Source organism: Myotis lucifugus, unplaced genomic scaffold (assembly GCF_000147115.1).
Source record: "Myotis lucifugus unplaced genomic scaffold, Myoluc2.0 scaffold_151, whole genome shotgun sequence".
NCBI lineage: Eukaryota > Metazoa > Chordata > Mammalia > Chiroptera > Vespertilionidae > Myotis > Myotis lucifugus.
In genome coordinates, this window is record NW_005871199.1 from 195,260 (window position 1) to 219,678 (window position 24,419).

A 24,419-nucleotide genomic window follows, 5' to 3' on the forward strand; every position below is an offset into this window, starting at 1 on the left:
GGAGGAAGAAACCAGAATAATTTGGATAAAAGCATCATCAAGAACATGCACGAAGAAAACTTTTCCAAAAGAAGTGGCCAGCGGAGGGGTAGTGGGGAGGTTAAGATCAGGCAGATCAGAAAGGCTTTCCGTTTTCCAGTTAGAATGGGGTGGGGGTGGTGGCGCTGGAAAATTTACTGAATCATAAGGTTAAGCGATCTAGAAGCACGCAGGCAACACAATGCAGACTTTTCCTCAGGAACCCTAAGTCCCAGGAGACATGGGGGTTGCAAACCCTCTAATTAAAAAGTTGAGAGAGAAGGTTAGAAAGGATTAGTAGAAGCATGCTAAAGTCATCATCTTAGGCAGAAGAGAATTTAAATAGCCTTATCCCTAGATTGTAATAATTAGAGCAGTATTATTTAAATCACTTTTAAACCTAAAGGTAACCACAGATAGAATTTTTAAAGTATAACAATATTGATAACAATAGCACCAGCCAGGTATTATTTCACTTAATCCATACCACAGCTCTGTGAGGTGCAGGGGTTAGTATGGTCTCCATTCCACATGCGGGGAAACTGAGGCACCGAGAGGTTAAGCAACGTACTTTGGGCCACAGAGCCAGGGTGCGGCAGACCGGAGGCCCCAGCACCCTGCCTGAAAGCCTCGCTTTTATCTTCCCCGAGAATGTGTACTTTCCACGTCGCTGGCTGAGACACACAAACATCAGACAGCAAAATGAAGGCAGTAGGAAGGAAGAATTTAAAAACGGAATGCATGAAACAATGAGAGAAAACCAAACTTAACATTTATAACAATCAACAAAATTGAGTTCTCCTCCCCTGTTAGAAGACAATGCCTCTCACTTAAAGAGGACTTAAAGGCAAAATTTAATTTCATGCTGTTTACCAAAGAGGTACCCTAAATGGAAGAACCAAGAAAAATAAATGAATACCAAAGATTTATTAGGTCAGGGCAACTGAGTAGAAATCATCGTTTTAAATCAAGGTGAATTCAAAGCAAAAACCATTAAATGATCCAAAGGAACCATTTTAATAGAAATAAAAAACCTAAACAGTAAAACTTCAAACTTTTATGTAAGAATAAATAAGGAGGTTGAGAATCTGAATTATAAAATGTCTTAATTAACTGATAAATATTGAACTTTGTGGCCTATAAACAAATAATGCATCTCCTTTTTAAGCGCCCATGGAACACAGACAAAAGTCAGTTAACTGCTTAGCCACACATTTCAAAACATCAGAAGAAAAAAAATTCAGATATATTCTCTAACTACAAGGCCATAAAACTCCAACTAAAAAAAAAAAAACCTCTGGGGGAATTTTTTTAAAGCAATCTCCTCAATTACAACTTGGTCAAAAGAGAATTATTCAAACTACTATTTAAAAGATTACAAGGAGCCAGCACCGGTTTGGCTCAGTGGATAGAGCGTCAGGTTCGATTCCGGTCAAGGGCATGTACCTTGGTTGCAGGCACATCCCCAGTGGGACATGTGCAGGAGGCAGCTGATCGATGTTTCTCTCTCATCGATGTTTCTCACTCTCTATCCCTCTCCCTTCCTCTCTGTAAAAAAATCAATAAAATATATTAAAAAAAAAGATTACAAGGAGCCCAACTGGTGTGGCTCAATGGAACCAAAGGTCAAGGTTCCATTGGGTTGATTCCCAGTCAGGGTATGTGCCTGAATCTTGGCCTCTTGATCCCCAGTAGGGGGCGTGCAGGAGGCAGCAGATCAGTGATTCTCTCTCATTATTGATGCTTCTATCTCTCGGTCCCTCTCCCTTTCTCTCTGAAATCAATAAAAATGTATCTAGAAAGAAAAAAAAAAAGATTACAATGACAACTCTGTATGTCAAAACTCAGGGTGTGACCAAAGTTGTATTCAGATGAAAAATATCCTTAAAGTTTTTCAGTTAAAAAAAAAAAAAAGCATGACAATAAATTGAATTCATTAAAGAACTAAACAAACTTTAGGAGAGCAGATTAAGTTTATAACACAAAGACAGGAATTAATGGATTTAAAAACAGAATTTATAAATCTAAACCACACTGATGTCTAATAAATCTAATCAAGGAAAAAAGGAAACACAAACAGTATTAGAAATTTTAAGGGGGAATAGCACTTTTTTTTCTTAAAATATGTTTTTATTGATTTTAGAGAAAGAGGAAGGGAGAGATGGAAACTGATTGGCCGCCTCCTGCACACCCCCCACTGGGGACAGAGTCCGAAACCCAGGCATGTGCTCTGACTGGGCATCAAGCTGGTGACCTCTCAGTGCATGGGACGATGCTCAACCAACTGAGACACACCAGCCAGGGCGCTTAACTTTTTTTTTTAAGAGAACACCAAAGAGAACTTTCTCTACTTGATATTAAAATGTGTTATAAAACTCAAGTAATGAAGTCCCTGTGGCACTACTGGAAAATCAGTAATGGCAGATCAATGCAGATCAATGAAACCTAATGGAAAACTCTGAAATAAACCCTAGTATGTAAGAACCCAACATATGAGAAAGAAAACCAATTAGGAAGCAATAGATTATTCAGTAAATGTTAATGGGGAGGTAGGATATCTGGATTAAAAAAATCAAATTAGAACCCCATCTCTCACCAGCCACCAAAATAAATTCCCGTTGGAGTCAGATATAAAAGAAGAACTATGAGCAAGCTCTAGAAAACAAAGTGAATATTTAATCAATTCTGAGACGGGTAAGAATTGGTAAGCATAACATGTCAGAAGAGAAAGAACCTGGAGGAAAAGCCTGGTGTATTTGATAACATCATATATACAATTTTAGGTTTCCGTCCAGAAATATAAACTTATTTAAAAAGTAGATGTTACACTAGGAAAAATATTTGCTGCAAACATGACAAGAGGTAAACATCCCTATTACACAAAGCTGTCTTAGACACCAATCAGAAAAACTCAGCTTCTCAGGAAAAAAAAAAAAAGGCTAAAAATAGACAACCACAAAGGAAGAAACACAAAAAGGCCATAAAACGAATCCTGGCCAGTGTGCTCAGTGGTTAGAGCCTCAGCCTGGGTACTGAAGGGTCTCTGGTTCGATTCCTGGTCAAGGGCAGGTACCTCAGTTGCAGGTTTGTCCCCGGCCTGGTACGGGCTCCGTGCAGGAAGCGACCAATCTCTCAGATTGAGGTTTCTCTCCCCACCTCCCTTCCACTCTCTCTGAAAATCAATGGAAAAATTATCTTCAGGTGAAGCTTAGCAACAACAACAACAACAAAAAATGAAACATATATTTAGCCTCACTAATCAAAGAAGCGCAAGTAAAAACTGCAAGGAGGGTGGCCTTTTCTCCTCTGGAATTGACAAAAATGTCAGTCAATATAACTCAGTGCTTAAAAGGTTGTTATGATGGTGGTGGTGTCGGGGGGCGGGGGGGTTCTCCCATAGTTGGCAGGAGGGAAATCTGGCACCACCTGCCTGGAAAACACTTCACCGTAGCCATGCTGGCCCGTACGAGTCTGTGACTCTAACCCAGTGATTCTCCCAGGAAGCTATTCGAAGGCAATCATCGATTTCTGTCCAGATTCTCCAGCGTGATGCCGTCTCCGGCAGCGGAAAATCAGAGACCTAGTGACTATCCAGGGTTTAAATGGTTAAAGGAATTATAGCAGATCCGTGCGATGGGTAGTTAGGCAACAGTTTTGTTTTTTTTAAAAAAGCAGCCTTTTGAAGACTAGAATAAGGTAGGAAGACAGTGATGTGATATTTGAAAAAGGAGCATACGAAATAGTATTATGCAGGATGTTATCAATGGAAAATAGGCAGACATTATAACATGCGTAGAAAGTGCTTGGAAAATAACTGTAAATATTAAGTTGTTTTCTCTGTGGGGTGTTGCGTGTGGTTTTTTGGTTACATTGTACTGTGTTTTCTGCGGTGACAATGCGGGACTAGTTTTCTGTGTTTGTTTGGTTTGTTTGTGAATGGGAAGGGGTGGCATTGGTTATTTTCTCCCCCCACAAAGCCCCTCTTTCCGTCTTCCCCAGGGACTCATGTTTGGTATCAACAGGGCTTGGAAAGGAATGTGCAATGGCACAGTTGTTTTTACAAATAATTCTCTCCGAAGAGCGCAATGAAAGGTCCTAGCAGCCGGTGTGGCCTTAGAGGACAGGAGAGTGAGCGTAGGGAGGGAGCACCCCCAGCCGCGTGTCGCTTGGAGCCCTGGTGGCCCCAGGACCTTTGTGGGAGGACCAGCGTCCAGGCTGTCGGCACTCTGCAGGTGGAAGGGAGCTGGAGGCCCGGCTCCGTCAGCTCTTCAGCGCCGATTCTGGGCCGGCCTGGCTCTGGTGGCCCCGTGGTCGGTTGGTCAGGAGAAACCGTGTGTCCCACGGGCTTTCCACACAGCCAAGGCCGAGAGGCGGCTGGTGCGGGGCTGGGGGAGGCCCCCCCACCGTCAGGGGGCAAAGGAGGGGGTGGTCCTGGGGCAGGGCCAGCCGCAGGGAGTCCAAGTTCCATCCTGTGAGCCGCTCTGCTCCAGGCCCCAGCAGCCTCCCGGTCTCTCCTCTTGTGCAGGTTTCCACGCTCCCACCCCTGCGCCCTCACAGCCTACGTTCTCTGTCTCTGTTCTTTCTGATCCCAACAATTCTTTCCTCTTTCTCATTTGCAGTAATTTTTGTGCTCATTGACACTCAAAGCCATGGAAACTATTCATTTGTGACAAGTTTCTTCGTTTGTATATTAATGAATAACACATTAATTTTATTATTATTATTATTATTATCCCTCACCTGAGGATAATTTTTTCTTTGCTTTTTAAAAAAGAGTGGAAGGGAGGGAGACAGAAAGAGAGGGAGAAGGAGAGAGAGAGAGGGAGAGGGAGATGGGGGGAGAGAGAGATTGGTTGCTTCCCCAACCCAGATAGATGCCCTTGACAGGGACTCCAACCCCATACCCTGCGGCATGTGGGCCGACGCTCTAACCACTTAGCAACACCGGCCAGGGCTATATTTTAATGAATGAATGACACCTCTTAGGAGAATCAGGAATTGGGAATATGAGGAACACCTCTGTAAAGTTATCATTCGGAAACACTACGTGTGGGACAGTGTCGTGCCAAAGGAACTCCATATTGCACTGCGAAACCGCCCCATTTCCCAGTCAGGTCAGTCCCAGGTCACTCCCGTCTGTCTGACATTAAACCTTGGGTTTCTCCCCACTCTGCCTGCTGGGACGTGGCCAGCAGTGCTTTCTGCTCCCGGGATCTTGGCCTTCGGGAGATGCAGCTAAGCGCCCGGTGCCAAGTGCCGGTTCTTCCTCCCGCTGGGGAGGGTGTCCAGCCTTCCCCACCAGGGGTCCCCGGGAGAAGCAAGCCCTACAGCAGGGGTCCTCAAACTATGGCCCGTGGGCCACATGCAAATACAAATATTGTATTTGTTCCCGTTTTGTTTTTTTACTTCAAAATAAGATATGTGCAGTGTGCACAGGAATTTGTTCATAGTGTTTTTTTAAACTATAGTCCGGCCCTCCAACGGTCTGAGGGACAGTGAACTGGCCCCCTGTTTAAAAAGTTTGAGGACCCCTGCCCTATAGCAATGGCTGGGTGGCCATCTTCCCATGCTGCCACGGTCCAGTCGCACACAGCTAAGTGCCAGCTGGATGGACCGCAGAGAAGTTGATTGTCTCTTACCCTGGATGCCTAAGGGCATCTGGAAGGGAGTAGGCGGGAGAGAGAGGGAGAGAGAGAGGGAGAGAGAGAGGTGACCTGGACTGACTTCTCATCCCGTGGGACCAGTCGAAAGGGCTGCACCACTGGGAGGAGGCAGTGCCACAGTCCTACGAGGGTGGGGGTCCTGGGAGAGAGCGAAGGTGAGGAAAAGGAAGGGCTTCCTGTCGCCACACCAGCCACATCTATTTATGGGTGGACATTGGTCAAGGCAGGAAATCCATATGATGTCAGCTCTGGGTTGTTTTGTTTGCACCAGGTGATCCCGCTGTGCCCTGCACCTCCAGGGCAGGCATCTGCCCGCAAGGGACTGGACCCTCCCCCACAGGCCTTCTCGCGTGTTCCGTGGCCTAGGCTGTCTCGCTGGGCTCCCTCCACCGCCCTGCTCCCTCCACCGCCCTGCCTCTCACAGCCCAGCCACGGAAGGATTTTTTCACCAGCTTTTCTCCTTCCATTAAGTCCCAACTCCTTCATCTGGGACTTGGCGGAGAGGCAGTATGGGCGAGAGTATGCTATACTCCAAATGGCACCTCATTGAGTACCCCCCCACACACACACACACTCCCCTCTGCCTAGATGCCTACTACCCCGCTCTGTGCACTGCCCAGGAGTTTAGGCACAACCATAGTTCCCTGGTGGTTTGAGATTGGTGGCCCTGGGAACCTACCAGCCCTAGCACACCTGGTCATTTCGTTCTCCCAAGAGGTTCATGGGAGCAGCCTGCTAACAGAGCCCCCCAGGCTGGTCCAGACCTGGGGAGACAGGTCTGATAGGCGCTGCCACCCCCACATCCGAGGGGACACCACATGGGCTGGTGGGTTAGCCATTACCATCTAGGCGGGTATGGACGTGGGGTCTCCCCATGCTCTCACTAGCAGGTGACCTTGGGCCAGCTGGCCTCAGGACATCGGGAAATGGGATCATTCACGGAAAGTCCTCAGCACGGGGTGAAGCACTTGGCGTGCGGTGAGCGCCCAGTGAAGCAGGCTGGTGCTCCCTCTTCCATGGAAGGTCTCTCAAAGTTTGAGAACAGGTCTTGCGTCTCCAAACGAATGGTCTCTAATCCTTCCACAGGTCCTCACAGGACCCTGTCAGACTCCATCACCCTGCCCACCCGCCTCCCTGGCCATCAGTGTCACACAGAGTGGACACAGTGCCCAAGTGTTAGGCAACTTCCCATGTTCTCAGCATTGTTCTCCTTTTAATGCGGGAAGGAGAGCGGCCCACAGGAAGGGTAAGGGGCCCCCGGAGGGGTCCGGGACCCACAGGAAGGTAACGGTTCTCCCAGAACAGGCATAATGGCCTGGGAGCTGGGGACCAAGGCCCAGGGCCCAGCTCTGGTTGGGTTAGGCTCTTTGCCAGCCCTCATGCTACAGCCACATGCTCTATTGTTCAGTTTTCCTCACTAGGACTGCAAAGAGCCTGCGTAGCCAGAGCCCCGAGGGGGGTGACTGGCACCCCAACTCCACATGACCCACCACCCACAGGAGCCACGGCTGAATTAAGGACAGACGGGTTTTAAGCCAAGTGGGGAACAGAGTGAACTCTGAGTGTCAAGAGACTCGTGTCCTGCTCCCAGCTTTAGCAAGGGCAGGGGTTCTGGCCTGGGTGGCGGGGGGATGTGGGGTGGGGGGTCATTTCTCTGCCTTAGTTTTCCTGCTGCTGAAAGCAGTGGTTATCAGCCCTTGCAGATCTTCAGCAGGGCCTGCCTGAGCACCGGGTATTGAGGTGGCCTCCCCAGCTCCCCAGGATCCGTCTCCGGCCGGTCCCTCCCCATCACCTTCTGTGCCACCAGCATCTGCTTCCTTCAGCTGGGCATCCTCTGCCACTTCCCTTCGTCACGCCTGCCCCAGAGAACGCATCCACACCACACCGCAGCCGAAATGTTGAGCCAGGCCTCTTCCCTGGGATGTAGTGCTCAGTTATGAATAGCTTGCTAACTAATAATAGCGTTATTAATAGTTATTAAGCCCTACTGTTTGCCAGCCAATATTGTTAGGAATTAAATACGCGTCCGAGAATAAACTACAGGTTTGTTTTTTCCTCGTGGGGCTTAGGGTCTACCCGGGAAGACCGCTAAGTCAAGAAACAAATGAATGTGTAATTTCAAACGTGTGAAGGAGTTCAAAACCATGGTTGCAAACGAGTTTTTTTTAAAAAAGTCTGGGGCCGAAACCGGTCTGGCTCCGTGGATAGAGCATCGGCCTGCGGACTGAAAGGTCCCAGGTTCGATTCCGGTCAAGGGCATGTACCTTGGTTGCGGGCACATCCCCAGTAGGAGGTGTGCAGGAGGCAGCTGATCGATGTTTCTCTCTCATCGATGTTTCTAACTCTCTATCTCTCTCCCTTCCTCTCTGTAAAAAAAAAATCAATAAAATATATTAAAAAAAAAAAAAAAGTCTGGGGTCGGAGAGGGATCTTACGCACCTGGGACCTGCTTGGAAGGTCTATCTAGAGAGGTTATGTTTCGGCTGAGACTCGAAGGATAAGACGGACTGAGCCTTTCACAGACAGAGAAGGAAGGCTTTCCGGGAAGAGGGGGCGGCGCGTCCAGAGACCCCGCGCGGATGAAGAGCCCGGTGTGGACTCACTAGAGGAGGGTACGATGGACGGCATGTGAGGGCAGCAGGTAGAGGGCAGAGGTTACCACCCGGCGTCTTTGTGGAGAAGCAGTTGGAAGTGAGTCAGAAAGCGATGAGGAGGATGAGTCAGGAGGCCATTGCTGCAGAGGCAAGAGGCAAAGGTGTCTCAGAAGACGGGTGGTGGCCGTGTAGATTCTCAGACGCAGCCTCGTGCCAGGCTGAGCTGTTCTCGTGCACGGAATACCCCATGCACCAAGTCTATGCTCATCCTCATCATGCGGCCCCTAATTTCTCTCTGCTTCTCTGTTTTTGTCTTCTTTTTCTCAGGAATTTTATCAGTTAGTATTTGGGGTTTTTTTTGGCTGCAAGTGACAGGAAACCCAGAATAGCAGTAGCTTAAACAAAACAAGTTTCTTTGTTACGCAAACAAAGACTGGAATAGGGTCCGTCCAAGGCAGGTATGGAGCCCCACAGCCTCAGGAGCCCAGGTCTCTTCACCCTCGTTGCCCTGCGGCCTGGGCACCTGGCTTCTCCTTCATAGTTCAGTGAGGCTGCTGGAGCTCCAGCCATTCCATCTACCTTCTAGCCGGAAGGAAGGCGGACGGGACAAAATACGGTGTGCTCTTTTTCTTTGAAGACATTTCCTGAGAGTAACACACGTTGTTTCCGTTTACATTCATTGGGCATCCACATGCTTGGAAAAAATGTAAGTCTTTATTGTTGTTACCCATTGCTCACTCCTGGGTTCTTTTATCAACGAAGGAGGGACAAGGACTATGGGGCCATAACTGTCTCGTAGGCTCAAAACCACCCACCGTTCTTGTACCCACACCCAACCCCATTCAGCCTTCTATCCCGGCATCCAGTCCGTGGTTCTTATTCTATAACGTCTCCAAAGTCATCTCTTCCTGCTCCCTCAGGAATATAGATTCCTGTCATCTTACATCAGGGCTACAGAAGTCACTTCTCTGGCTTCAAATTATGCCACCACTACATGTGTTCTAGCACCTTAAAAACCTCCTAGCTCGAGGGACCAGCCACGTGACCGTGGGCAAGTCACTTACGCGCCACTAAGTGAGACAAATGGCCGTGACTGTAGCTGGTCCTTGACAAACACTGGGTGGTTTCCTTTCCTGGCCTCGCTCTTTGACCTGCAAGTTGGCGAGAAAGCCCGTCTTCCGTGCTTCCCGGGTGGGCAATGGAATTCGGACAAGAGAAGGCGTGAAAAGCCAGGGAAACCTATGCTCCTCTGTTTCTCCCAACGGCCCTCGACGTGACCGGGCAGAACGCAGTCCAGATTCCACATTTTGTGAATGAGGACATGGCGGCTCAACAAGGCTCAGGGATTGGCCCCGGGCCCTGACGTGCAGGGCAGTGCAGCCTGGGACCCCAGGACCCTAACTGCCTGCCATAGGACTCTTGGGGTATTTGTTAAATTGAGGAGTTGTCTTATGTAACGGTGTAGGGGTCAAAGGAGAAAGCATAATGCGCAAAAAAAAAAAAAGTTTTTATTTTGGGCTATGATGTCATTTTGTAATTTGTTTGAGGGTATGCTATCTAGTACCTAGACAGAAATTGTGATTGGTGGTACAGAAAACCAGTAATTTTTAAAATTGATTTGGGTTTAGAAAGAAAGGGAGAGAGAGAGAGTGAGAGAGGAACATTGATGTGAGAGAGGAACATCACCCAGTTGCCTCTCACACATGCCCTGACCAGGGATTGAACCTGTGACCCTCTAGTGCAGTGGTTCTCAACCTTCTGGCCCTTTAAATACAGTTCCTCATGTTGTGACCCAACCATAAAATTATTTTCGTTGCTACTTCATAACTGTAATGTTGCTACTGTTATGAATCATAACGTAAATATCTGATATGCAGGATGGTCTTAGGCGACCCCTGTGAAAGGGTCGTTCGACCACCAAAGGGGTCGCGACCCACAGGTTGAGAACCGCTGCTCTAGTGCACGCATGTCAAACTCTCGGCCCGGGGGCCGCATGCCTCGTTTATTTGGCCCGTGTTAGCCTTTGAGTTTGACATGCTTGCTCTAGTGCATGGATGACGCCCAACCAACTGAGCCACACTGGCCAGGGCGAAAACCAGGAATTTTAAATGGGGAGCCACTTCCATGAGTGCAGCGGTTCTCAACCTGTGGGTCGCGACCCCTTTGGGGGTCGAATGACCCTTTCACAGGGGTCGCCTAAGACCATCCTGCATATCAGATATTTACATGATGATTCATAACAGTAGCAAAATTACAGTTATGAAGTAGCAACGAAAATAATTTTGTGGTTGGGGGTCACCACAACATGAGGAACTGTATTAAAGGGTCGAGGCATGAGGAAGGTTGAGAACCACTGCACTAGTGGCTGCAGGGAGAAACGGCCCATTTCCTTGGATGCCGCGTCAGTTTTACGGGGAGGGGCAGGGTTAGAGACTGGCTAGACCTTTTCTGAGAAAGTATATGTCAAAATTAATAAAGTAAACAACTACATTTTCCTACTTGCAGAGTTAAGTAAATGTGGATACAGTTAATTGGGCAATCGCTTTGTAATTACTTTGTCAAGTTTAACATATGAAATTGCTCCCACTTAGTTACCAGCATTCTTCATTTGTTTTGTTCTTATTTATCATTGAAACGTTGCCTTTTACTTAGGGGATAAATGCATCTTGAGGCTTTTCATTATTGCAGAAACTAGACCGCGCTCTCCTGAAGGTTGCCAGACTGTCACTGCGGCCAAATGAGGCGAAGCCTGCGGGCTGGGGAGACGCTGAGCCAGGGTCTGGAGGGATGACCTCCAGCCTGAGGAGGAGCCGTCACTTACTAAGCGCATCCCAGTGCTTCTGGCGTCCACCATCCCACTTCACCCTCCCAATAAGCCTTGGCAGTATTGCCGCCATTTCACGGAGGGAAAAGCTGACGCCCAGGGCAGTGGGGTAACTCGCTCACCTTTGTGTGAGGTTGCTGGTGGCCTGCTGGCCCCCAGCAGATGGTAGGTCTGTAAGAGGCCGTCTTCTAGAGTTCCCAGCACTTGTAGGAGGTTAGTGATGGTTTTTTAATAAATAGGGAAAACCATCTTCCAGTTCACAGCTTTACAATCTACGCAGCTTGTCCTCTGGGGCCCAGCTCTCTGTGATGTGGACAGGGCAGGGGTCATTTTCCTGTTTTAAAAGTTAGGGAATGGGGGTAAGTGAGGCAGAATCTCACTGCTGGCCCAGGGCTCCTGCCCGGAGAAGGAGGGTCCTCCACCAGCATCGCTCCCCTGCTGTCCCCAAACCTCCCTCTGAGGTCGTCCCCTTGGCCGCCGGGGTGTCCTCCAGCCTGCGCACCCCCAAGGCTGGCTCTGATTCTCTTCGCCCCACTCAGCGCTTGCAAATTCCAGAGCCCACGGTCGCTTAAGCCAGCGGTTCTCAACCTGTGGGTCGCGACCCCTTTGGGGGTCGAACGACCCTTTCACAGGGGTCGCCTAAGACCATCGGAAAACACATATATAATTACATATTGTTTTTGTGATTAATTGCTATGCTTTAATGATGTTCAATTTGTAACAATGAAATTGGGGGTCACCACGACATGAGGAACTGTATTAAAGGGTCGCGGCATGAGGAAGGTTGAGAACCACTGGCTTAAACTAACAAGCGAATGAATGACCCTGCATTTGGGCGAGGGAAGGATGAGGGTGGCAGTGGTGATCTTTGTTTCAGGGAATGATTGTGTTTCTTGGAAAGTCTGTGGAGAACCGTGCCATTGCTTAAGGGTGTTTTTAATAAAACCATTCATCAGATAAAAGTAGCAGCCCAGAGACAAGTGCTTAGCGAGGGGAACCGACATCATCATCGTCATATCCATCACCTTCCTTATCAACAGCTCCACTCTAAGCTCGACAGATTTGACCAAAAAACAAATAGGCCTTTTGAGGACTTGACACCTGAGGGCTTTCCTCCATGGCTCCTTCTCTGCCTCCCTCCTGTCAGTGAGTCAGTTTTTCTCCCCATCTGTTTGCTTTTTGGCACTTTCTGCAACTGTCTGGGCTCTTTCATGCTGCTTCCCAGCGTCTTCCCTCCCGATGCTTCTCCTTTGTTCTGGCAGCCTCCTCTCATCTGCTGGTTTCAGGCCTAGGAAGTGTCAGAGGTGGGTTGCCGTTTGCAGGCAGCATTTTGTTGCCTGGCAACGTGTAACAAGTGTCTTCTGTGATGGCTGCTTCCTGTAAAACAGAGCCAGGACTGGGACCCTGGGATGCAGGAGCCTCCAGAGGCTTCTCTGGGGCAGTGTGTGTGTGTGTGTGTGTGTGTGTGTGTGTGTGTGTGTGTGGAGGGAGGGGGGGGAGCGGGGTGGGGGGAGGAGGGGGAACGGGGAGAGAGACAGACCGGCAGACACATTGGCTTGCATGTGACGGAATAGCCGTGCTCACTGCTGTATCATGGCGGAGGCTCCAGCTCACCCTCTCCTGTGCTGGTGCAGGAATTACAGGTGTTCTGTGATCAGAAGTCTTGGTTAGGGTCTGTGTAACAAGGTGTGCTGGCCCTGAGTGACAGCTGCTAGGGGGTTCCCACCTGAGCCTAAGTCTCACTTCCTCTTCCTCCCGGTGGGGTGCCGAAGGCCTGCAGTCTGTGAAGCCGCCTGGGAGGAGTGGGGAGGTGGAGGCAGGAGTCAGGTCGTAGAGCGTGAGCAGAGAAACACCGACCTTAGCACTGGAAGGGGCTCTAGAGCTTATGGAACCAAATCCTCACATTGTACAGATGAGGAAACCACGGCCCAGAGAAGGGGAGCAACTTGTCCAGAGTCACACAGCACGTGGAGAGTCTGGGCTCCCAGTTGAGGGTCTTTCCCCCGGGGCCAACATCCCGGCCGGGCTGACGTGCCTGGTGCTCACGGGGTATGAAGAGGCTGCACAGGGTGAGAAGCACAGTGAACTTGGGCCCAGCGTGCTCCTCCCCGGCCCCCGGTCAGGTAGAGGCAGCCCGGGACTCAGTGACTCCCAGAGACAAAGCCGACCCAACAGGCAAAGCGCCTCCTGCCCAGGCCTTTGACCTGTGTCCGTGCTGTTCTCTCCCTCCCCAGAGAGGCCCGGAGGTGGCGGGGAGTCCCGGCCTCTGGGCTAATGCTCCCTGGGAGAACCCCATTCTCACAGGGCAAGGCTCCTGGAAATCATGGTCTTTCCATCGAGGCCCCTGAGAGTCTCGGGATGGGGGCTGCCGCTCCCCACCTGCCGGCTCTCCGTCCTGGGTGGGCAACAGGGAAGGACAAGCGCTGGAGAGTCACAGCCCTCAGAGCGGGCGGGGCCGGAAGCTGCTGTGGCCCAGAGCTCTGAGGGGACGGAGGGGACGGCTGACACCAGGGGACTCCCGCCATCCCCTGCAGGCCCTGCAGGCAAGAAGAGCTCTCCAGATGGGTCAGCTCTTCTTTGTCTTGCTCCTTCTTTTCCTCCAGCAAGAACCTCTCAGTTCAAGAGGCAGAAAAAAAGTGATGCTGATGCTGGGGGCGGTCTGGCCCCAGCTGCACCCCTTCCTTCCGCCCTGGGCTGTGGAGATGAGCAGGGAGGGGTGCGGAGGCCCCCCAGCCTGAGCCCCATTCACGGCCTTTCCTTCCAGCTGCTGCTCCGAGACCTTGGGGCCCGCCCGCTCTGGAGGCTCGGAAGTTCCTTCGGCGCGAAGCCCCCGGGGCGGAAAGCTGGGTGCGTGCTGGCTGGCTCCATCCTGTTCCCCGCCTGGTACTGAGCTTCAGAATCAATTTCTGATGTGTCCCAGGACTTTCCAGTTGATCCTATAAGGTCTGGGTGCGTTGGCTGTGTGAACGGTGGGCCTGGACCAGTCCCTGAGACCCTGCCTGCCCCACACTGTCACCCTTCACATGGCCAAAGGCCACCCCACAAGTCCAGGGAAGGGGGCTGCCCGGACTCCCAGGCCCGGGGACAGGTTAGAGGTTAGAGGTTAGAGGCAAGCGCACTCCACGTGCAGGCTGCTCGTGGCCAGGGAGCATCCAGCAGTGCCCCCCGGAGCCCTGCAGCCAGGTCCCCAGATCCGGTGGTCGCCTCGGCTGAGTCGGAATTCCTCCCACTCACCCTGAGCCCGGAATCCTCTTGGGCTTCCCCTCCTCTCAGGGCTGGGGAAGCCATCACCAGAGCTCCCACGTCCTGCCCTGGAAGCCCCTTCCCAGGGAACTTCTCCCAACCTCTTTCTCTTTGTTCTTGGTCACAGGACGGCCCCACCCCCTCCCACACTAACGCTGCCCGCTGCCCGCTGCCCGCTGCCCGGGTGGGACTGGAGCTCTGTGCCCCCTTCAGCATCTGCTCACCCGGGAGCTGCCCGCCTTTAATTCCCTTCAGAAAGCAGGGCTGAGAGGAGGAAAACACCCGCCCTACCCTCCAGGCGCAGCCAGGACCACCGCTCTGCAGCACTGCCCTCCAGGGGGCGCCATTCACACGGAAGTCTTGGTGAATGGCACTCCTGGAGTTGCACTGCGCACAATCACCGTGCTGCTCAGGGCAGCCCCGGCTCTGGCTGACTCCCTGTGAGGCTGGCTCGCTGCAATACAGGCCGGGATCAGATACAGACCCGGGATCGGATACAGACTCGGGATCAGATACAGGCCCGGGATTGGATACAGGCCCGGGATCGGATTTGCCAGGAAGGGAGGCGCCCCAGCCGTCTCTCCACTCAGCCTTGCTGAGCCGGCACCTCCTCAAGGGTGTCCTAGGGTCAAAGACGGGGAGGTGCAATCAGCCGAGCCCAAGCCCGCAGGCACACGGGCTCTCTCCCCGGGTGGATGTTTCATTTTGTGCAAGTTCCCTAATCTGGCGGAGCCTGTGTTTCCCACTCCAGAAAACGGGAAAGGACATTCCTAATCTCGTTGTTGCGAGGATGAAATGAGGTCATGCGCAGCAGGCGTGGTCCACGTGGCACCTGGCTGATGCTTGACACATGGCGATGGTTGCTAGCTCTTAAAACAGGGCCAAACGCCTAGTCCTACCTGCCTCCCAGAAACAGTCCCAGAAAGAAAACGAGATGAGAAAGAGATCATCTCTCAGGCCTTTGAGGAAATATTTTGCAAGAATGCCAACCAGTTATTCTTGTCTCTGTATCTGGAAAACTAAGAACGGTGATGCTCCGTGGCTTCCGCGTCACGCTCTGTGGCTGATGATGGATGTAGGGAAAGCCTTGCTTGGGAGGGTAAAGCTCACAGGGGCAGGCAGGCTGAGGCCCGTCGGGTGGAGCTGAATGAAAATCAGAGACAGCGGCTGTGAGAGAAAGCAGAGGCCCAAAGAGGAGTCCTGAACGCCCTTCCCACCTGCCTCCTTCAGCGCCTCTGCTGCGCTTCCTCCAAGAGCCTGGCCAGCTGGGCTGGCACCTGTCCTGCAGAAGTGCGAGCCCCGGGAGTAAGCACGTGATCGGTCCTCGTGGTGGGAGGGGACAGAGAGGAGCATGGGGTTCAGGGAACGCTGCACAGAGCACTTGATCTAGAACAAGCGCGTCAAACTCGCAGCCCACGGGCCCGCAAGCCGCATGCCTCGTTTATTTGGCCCATGTTAGCCTTTGCGTTCGACATGCTCAATCTAGAAGGCTTGCTGGAGGAGGTGATGTGGGGGCCAGAGGAGACTTGAGGCAGAGGGACCAGCATGAGCAGAGTTCAGCGGCGGGGGAAGAACGGAGTGGGTGAGAGAATCCGCAGTTGTTTGCCGCGGGGCCAGCTACACTCAGAAGGGTAGGCAGGGGCCAGGCCTCGTTCACCAGTTTAAAGAGTTTTGACTTATCCCTCCATCGAGCCAAGAGTTCCCGACCTCATTTATTTATGTGCTTCTTTTAACCCAATGATGCAGGAGAGTTGGCACTCAGACCCCTGGCTCCTGCCGTGGGTGTGCCACCCCTCCTTGCCACCCAGAAAGCGAATCGGTTCGCAAGAGCGTGAGAGCGAGGTAATCACGGGGCAGCCTTGAAACTTATGCCGTTGATGGCTGGCCCCTGGGAGGTGCGACATACAAGCTTGCTGGCTGCGCAAACCAACCGGAAGCAGCGACCGGGGTCCCCACAGGGGCTGTCAGCCCCTCCGGGTGGGGCTCCCACTGTGGTCCTCACAGGAGGGAAGGAGAGAGAGGCTGAGCCCGGGAAAGGGAAACAGAGAGGAGAGAAGGAGAGGCGAGGGCGGCGTCCAGGCGTCCAAAGGACGAGAGAGAAGACTGACAGGGAGGTGATGGGGAGGCAAATAGAGGAGGGGGAGAGGGAAGCGAGGGCACAGGGGTGCAGGCCACAGTGCAGGCCAACGGCCGGTGTGTTCTCCCAGCTCCACCCATGGAAGCCCAGTGCTGGGACCAAGAAGCACCTGCTTACCCACCCGCCTCTCCCTCCGTGGTCCCTCTGCCTCCACGGGTGTTCCACTTCCCCTGGCCTCCTTCTCCCCAGCTAGTCCCTCCACCCGGAGTGCCTCTGCCCAGCCCCCCTTTTAGTCCTGGGAGGTGTAAGTAATCCTCAGAGGAGGTGCCTGCTAAGTGCACCCACGCCCCTCCTGGGCACTCATCTCAGCCTTCTTTCCTTTCCTTTCTTTCTTTTTCTTTCTTCTTTTTTTTTTTTCCTTTTGTGTTCCTTGGTGTAGGCCTCCTTCACTGCACTGTAAGGTCCATGAAGTCTAGCGCATAGTAGGGCCTCATGTGTAGTTGTTCACCGAATGATCTCATTTATTAAACCCCAAATAGGTGCTAGGTGCTATGCCCGGTCTTATGTTTGTCACCTCATTTAACCATCAGCACGATCCCATGAGAGGTTCACGCGCTTCGTTTTTACAGAAGGAAAGCCCAGGGCGTGGAGCGGTAACCCCCCGACGGAGGCCACGGGGACAGCGGCCGGCCTGGGACCTGAACCCGCCTCCCTCCGCCACACCACCTCCCGGTCCCGGGGAAGACACGCTTCCCACGGGAACGGTGTTTCTTCCAAACATATTGTTGTTCTCCATGTTCATGCATTTTTATTAATCGTTTCCAAATCAGGAAACATGGAAATATTTTTAATAAGTAGAGAGGAAATATTGCGAAGAGAGAAGCGGACTCAGAGGGACTTGCCAGATGAGCCATCTGGTTCTTAACTTAATAACCATTCAAGGAGGCTGACAGGGCTCTCCTGGCTGAAGAAAGTGGGCTGTGGAAGGAAGGGCAGCTGGCTTCGCTCTAATGGTGTATCCATTTGTGAAGTGGAGACTTTGAACAAAACATCTTAGCTAAACAAGAGAAGAGAAACACACACTAAAAAAAAAAAAAAAAAGCTGAGCTGGTGTCTTGTTTAGACTTCGCACCAAGGGCTGTGAGCATTGCATCCAGATGTGTGACATCAGCCAGATGTTCTGATCTTCCGCATCTGACCATGCACGCACGCCACGGCCTCTGCGAGAAAGGTCGACACCCGCCGTGCTCGCGGGGAGAGAGCAGCCGTGTCTGTCCGGGGCAGTTGTTTTCAGAGCTGTCGTGTTTGGTGATGGTGGGTTTCTCCCCTGCGGCCTTGCACCCCGGCTGCTAGCTCTGGGGCTGGCTGGAAAAGACTAGATCTAGATTGGCCTCGGAAAGAAAGATCCAGGCCTACTGCCCTGAACCACCTGGTAGAAGGAGACGGCCTTGTTTTCCTAAACTCAAAGCCCACACCGAAAAGAGAACGCCAGCCATCGGAATGAAGCGGCCAGGAGTGCCTTTCTCCACGCCGATGTCTCGCCATGGGCATGTGGACCAGGGGGCCTGCGGTCTGTCCTGAGTCCTCAGAGCTATTTATTTCACATTCTAAGTCGTGTATACAGGAAATTGTTTTTAAGCAAAGGAAGGATTTTTTTGTGTGTCTTGATTAGCCGGAATACGCAGGAGTAGCTCTGAAGTCACCATCGCTGTTTATTCCTCAGCTAACTTTGAATGCCCGTGGAACTCTCTCACACACTTCAATAATGTTTGAAATCCTAAACTAACCTGTAGGATGCCCTTAAGAAATGTCCATTTTCTCCCCGAAGCTGGACTCGCGTACCCTGGTGCACTGCGGCACTTGCTAATTAGGAGTTGGTTATATTCAAGGACTGGGCAAAGGGAGAGGTAGGAGTAGGAGGGAAGCCCAGGGCTCCATGGCGATACCCGACCTTAGTAGGGGCACGGGTTTGACTGTGTGGCGCTGGGGGGTGACTGGAAGGCGAAGACAAAGCTATTCACTTGGCTGAGTTCTGCAAAAGGCCTGGCTTGGTTCCTGAAAGCTTCCAACAAACAAACCAGACCCAGAACAAGTGGCTAGAGACATCCCATCACTAAGATTCATGTGAAAAGAGTTAGGTCGCAGCTACTGTCAAGAAGCCGAGTTCCTCTTAATAGCGAGGACGGACTCCAAGCCCGAGATAGTTGGCAGCCACTTTGACAAAAGTTCATCTGCCGAAGAGATCTTACCGTGCTTCCCTGAGTTACTGAAGCAAGCATCACTTTCGCGGGAGGCAGGGAAAGCAACGACCGGCCATATTCATTCCAGACATTCACTGAGCAGCTATTAAGTGTTAAGCTCTGAGATGATACTTAGAACAGGTACAAAGAGGACTCTAATAGCCCTGGCTGGGTGGCTCCGTGGGTTGGAGCATCATCGGGTACAGCAAAAGGTGGCAGGTTTGATTCCTGGTCAGGGCACATACCCAGGTTGGGATTCGGTCCCCGGTCTGGGTGCGTGCAGGAGGCAACCAATCGATGTTTCTCTCTCACATTGGTGTTTCTCTTTCTCGATCCCTCCCTTCCTCCCTCTAAGATCAATAAAACAAACAGCCAGAAACATTTGCTATCTCACTGTTGCCAAGGGTCAAGAACTCAGGGCCGTCTTGCACGGGGACCTCTGGCTCAAGGTCTCTCCGGAGATGGTAGTCAAGCTGCCACACAGGGCTGTGGTCTCACCGCAAGGCTCAGCGTAAAGGGTTTCCGTGTCCAAGCTCACTCCGTGGCTGTGGTTGCGGTGTACACACCCGTGTGGAAACACTACTCTCCGAAGGAGAACAAGGTCAGGATAAGCATGAAATTAAGGATATTGATCATCTCTGGGGGGGCACGTGGGAGGGCTTTGCGTGGAGAGAACACACAAGTAGATTCAACAGGCAGGGTTGGATAGTGAGTGCTTATTTTATTTTCATGCTTCCTAGCTTAATTTCCCAGGACATGTATTTTTGGTTTCTTTCTCTCAGGCTTGATTTCGTGTTCGTATTATGGAAGTTATAGGCATGCCTGCACTTTAGAGTCAATTGTCCTTCCCATGTACCCTTCTCCAGAGCTTGACTACAATCTCCTGAGGGACCCGGAGCCAGAGGTCTCTGAGGGCAGGCTGCCCCTGAGTTCCTGACCCAGAGCAACGGTGAAGTAGCAAATGATATTTAAGCTGCTAAGTCCTGCGGCAGCTTACTGTGCAACAATAGATGACCAATCTTTTCACCTCCTTTTGCTAATTGTTTACCTCCATGTCTCTGAAGAACGGGCTTGTATCGCTACTTTTCGATGCGTGAGTTTTGGCCTTATCTATTCCCTCCCCTCCCGGGAAGATGAGGAATTGGCTTCCTTTCCGCCCCTTGAATTCGTCCTGTCCCCCATTCTCCTTTCATAATCATGTTATGACTTTGGTTAGATCAGTAATCACTGTTTGCATTGCTCAGTCCACACTAATTTGACTCTGTTCATAGTTGAGCCTTTGTAGTCAAGGATGATAACTCCTCTCTTCCTGCAGAAGTTTTGTTTTATTCTGGTTAGTCACCCTGTTTGTTCGTTTGCTCACTTCTCTATGTGTTGATCCCTAGTTTAACTCCAAACCCTGGCGGTTGTCTAACTCTCTTCTCCAGGTGTTTAGGCACAACAGGTTTTCTACCCATTTCGTCTTCTTGGAGAAACGTCTCCCCGACCTTCTGCCTTGCTGCCGTCTGGACTGGCGGCCTCTGTGCCTGGTGCGTGGCCTGCACCCTGGGCCTCTGCCCTCCGCCTGTCTCCTGTGCCCTCCACCCCGGGGCTTCCTTCTTCGGGGCTTACTCCGTTGTGTGGGTGATGCTCACCCTCCCCTGGCTTCCTGAGAAAGGGCACAGAGGAGGCAAACCTTGGAGAGCCTGGCACATCTGAAAGTGTCTTCATTCCACTCTCAGACTTAACTGAGCGCTTTGGCTGGTTTGGGATTCCGGCCTCCATGGTTTAGAATTCTTGTTTGGAGATCATTTTTCTTCAGAATTTTGAAGGCTGTTCCATGGCCCTCTCGCTTCCAGTATTGCTTTAAAAATTCCAAAGTCACTCAGATTTCTGATTCTTTGTATTTGATACCTCTCTCTCTCTCTCTCTCTCTCTCTCTCTCTCTCTCTCTCTCTCTCTCCCTCCCTCCCTCCCTCCCTCTCTCTCTCTGGAAGCTCCATAGAATCACCTCCTCTCCCTGGTGTTCTGAAATTTCCCAATAATGTGTCTTGGTGTGACTCTATTTTCATTCACTTTGCTAGGGATGGTGGGCTCTTGATCTAGAAACTTGTGTCCTTTGCTTATGGGAAATTTAAAAATATTATTTATTTACTTCTTTCCTTCTTCATTCTCTGACTCCTTTTCCTCCTCCTTTTTGTCCGGTTCTCTCTTTCTGAAGCCACTAATATTTGAGTTGGTAGACTAATTTCCTATTTTCTCTTCTATTTTCATTTCTGTCTCTTTCTGTCTTTTGAGAGCCTTCCTCAATTTATCCTCCAGCCCTTCAGAGAGAATTTTCGGTATAGCATGCCAGGCTTGTCTCACGGGTCCAATATCGTGTTTTATCTCTCTTACGATGTTAATTATAGGGTTTTTTCAAGAGTTCTCTGCGGATGATCTGCATTTGATCCAGAGTTCCGTTTCTTTGTTTAATTGACTGATTTGGCCTGTGTCTTGTATGCTAGAGACCTTACTCAGCTGTTTGGGGATTCCTGAGTCTCTGCTGATTTTTAAAAGCAGGGAACTCACACAGTTAGTTGTAGAGGGATTTGAGAAGGGGCAAAAGCAGCATGTGTGTTTAATCCGTCATCTTTATACCACCATACATTTATTTTATAATATTAAAAAGTGAAAAACCATGGTCTACACCCTAATGATAAATGAATAAGCATAATAACCAACTCCCCCCCCCAAAAAATTAAAACCACGCCTTTTCCTTCTTAGCCCTTAATGAAAAACAAGAAACTATTTTCTCCAAAAATTCTCAATTGTAAAAAAAATAGCATGAAATTCGCATGTGAATTTGTGACAAGTGTAAACCACTCTAAAATTGTGAATAGGTTTGGATATAATTTCTACCTCCTCCCCACTCCCACAGTATGAATCACCAGGCCTGCTCTCTCGCTCATCACTTCCTGCTTGGCGAGTTGCATGTGTGTCTTACCTCTATGACGATGCCTCACGTCATGGGAGTGTAGGGTGTGTGTCCGATTCATCTCGGCATCTTCTAGTGCAGCGGTCGCCAACCTTTCGGACCTCACGGACCACCAGGGGTCCGCGGACCACCGGTTGGCGACCGCTGCTCTAGAGCCCCCTCCTGAGGACAGATTGGTGAAGTGTTCCATTGAATGAGTGACATCCTCAGGATCTACTTCTCTCCTCGGCACAGATAGTGAGCACCCGTCAGATTTTATACGGTGAACGAAAAAGAAACCCAAAAGGACATAAAGGGAATTGAGAGAAAAATGAAGCAGTAAATCAAACATCAACCGTAGAAAGAGACAGATTACTTGCTGCCGTACACTTCATTCCGCTTTGAGCTCTGCTGACATTTAGCGCACTTCCTCTGGGCTGAGCACTGTGGAGTATTTTCCTTCATCCTCCCATCAGCAGATAAGGAAACCGGTCACAGAAAGGTTAAGACCCTTGCCCACAGCCACGGAATTACTTAAGGTGGAGCTGGGGCTGGAAGCCAGGTGAGCCGAGCCCTAGACCAGCTGCTCACCTCCTCCCCACCCACCATCCCCACCTCCCATTCTGACCCAAGACCTCTTCCAAGAAATGCATCTGATGAACTGATGCCCGACTGTGACTCTACAACATGTGTTTGCGTGCGGCTGGCTTGTGGCAGGGAGCTGTCTTTAAGTCTCCCCGCTTCTGGGCCCCCACACTGGGCTGTCACTGAGTCTGGTGGTCTCCCAGGCTCCGAAGTCCACCCCTCCAGGGAGGGCTGTACCCTCACACCTCAGCACAGGCCCTGCAAGCCAGGGTCAGCCACCAGCCCTCCCAGCCCAGAGCATGCTGGGAGTGGAGGGGACTGTGGTGGTCTGAGGGCCTGGCAGAGCCCTGGGCTGTGGGGAATGGGATGAGCAGGGCAGCTGCCCCTCCCAAACCACGTCAGGGCTGGGATAGGGCTGGCACCTTAAGTCAGGGGAAGGGCGCACTCCATCTTGGGGATCAAAGTCAGGTACCGCCAGCCAGCGTGGATCAGTGGTTGAGCATCAGACCTATGAACCAGGAGGTCACAGTTCGATGCCTGGTCAGGGCACTTGCCCGAGTTTCGGGCTCAATCCCCAGTGTGGGGCCTGCAGGAGGCAGCCAATCAATGACTCTCTCTCATCATTGATGCTTGTATCTCTCTCTCCCTCTCTATTCCTCTCTGAGATCAATAAAAATATATCACACTGTCTACATTGCTCCAGTGTGACCAGATGAGTGGGGACAGGCCCCATCCCGGGGAAATGAGGCAGCTGGCAGGAGCAGCAGCCAGGGTGCCCTCAGGGTAGCCGTAGAACCTCGTGGGCAGTGAGTGGAGCAGGTGGGAGAGGGCAGGTAAGGGGTGAGCTTTGGGGAGGCGATGTCTGCTCTTCAGAGGTCCCTGGGGTTCCAGGCTTGCATGCCCTGTGAGGACAGCCCTGGAAAGGCTAATGCCACCGCTCTCTGGGGCCGGTGCTGGACTCCAGTTAGGGCTGAACCGCCCACTGATGCTCTCACGGGGGGCGAGGAAGGCTGCACCTGCTTTGCCCTGGCTACCCCACCTCTGTGTCCCACCTTTTCAAACATCCTGCTCACCACCCGCAGACCGCTCTCCCCAGCAGGCCATGTCATTTGGTCACTCATCTGCTCAGGAACCAAATCTCTAAGACAAAATCCAAACCTCTCAGCCTGGAATTCAAGGCCTTCCAAATGCGGACCCCGGGTCTCCAAGGCCACCTCATCGCCTGCTACGGGCGCCCTGGTGCCCTCTTCCTGCTAAAACCTCCTCACCATCCCCCAGGGTGCACAGCAGCTGCTTCCGCCTCTCTCCTGCTGGGGGGAGCGGGGCAAAGAGCAGGGGCTTCGCTTTGGTCACTTCCTGTGTGTCCTCGGGCCAGTCACCCAGTGTTTCTGTGCTCCCAGTTACTTACCCGTGAAAATACACAGGCCCCGCCGGTGTGGCTCGGTGGATGAGCATCGACCTGTGAGCCAGGAGGTCATGGTTGGAGTCCCAGTCAGGGCACATGCCCGGGTTGCAGGCTCAATCCCCCGTAGGGGGCGTGCAGGAGGCAGGTAGTCGATGATTCTCTCTCATCACTGATGTTTCTCTCTCTCCCTCTCCCTTCCTTGCTCTGAAATCAGTAAAAACCTATTTTTAGGAAATATCTTACAGGATGTGGTGAGAATTGGAGTGTTTGTTTACCAAGTGCCAGCCGCATGGTAGGCTGTGCCGCCTGACTCCCACTAGGACAGGAGGAGGTGACAAATGGTGTCGGTCACTCTGTCCCTTTGGGTCCCCGACTCACGTGCCCACCATCTTCCTTCTGACCAGCAGAGCTCGGCCTCCTCCAGGCCACCTCCAGATGCACCCGGACCCGCCGCCTGCCCTGCGCACCCGCCCTGGGGGAGAGGGAGGAAAAGCAACATTTGCCAACGACCCACCTGGCCCCAGGCCCTGCGGGGGCAGGGAGAGCACGGGCCATAGTAGCTCACACTCCCTGGAGGCCTCCCTCCGCCGGACCCCATCCCGTGCATTGCCCCATGTGTGCGCCTTAGTAACTCCGTCTGCGGATCCGAGTTCCGGAGTGGCTTTCCGCTCCATCCACCCGGGTTGGTGTGGATCCCGTCCGGTGGCCACCCAGAGACTGGTGGGGAGATTTTATCGAGGAGCGATGTCCCCGCAGGACAAAATGCAGGGCCCCCGTGAGCCATTCAGGCGGATCCTGTTGGAGAACATTTTGCGAAAGGACCCACGTCTGCCTG

General features: G+C 51.7%; 1 protein-coding gene across 3 annotated transcripts in view; it reads left to right on the forward strand.

Annotated features, from left to right (window-relative positions):
* The window catches only part of KCNN3 (potassium calcium-activated channel subfamily N member 3), a 133,945-nt gene that overhangs the window by 86,219 nt on the left and 23,307 nt on the right, over nt 1-24,419 (forward strand). Inside the window, exons 4-5 of one of the 3 annotated variants that reach the window (XM_023759292.1) lie at nt 6,364-6,377; nt 21,572-21,602. The exons of the other annotated variants lie outside the window; for them this stretch is intronic. Of the exons in view, the coding sequence (XP_023615060.1) occupies nt 6,364-6,377; nt 21,572-21,602 (45 nt within the window). The remainder of the gene's footprint in view (nt 1-6,363; nt 6,378-21,571; nt 21,603-24,419) is intronic. 3 annotated transcript variants of the gene reach the window in all.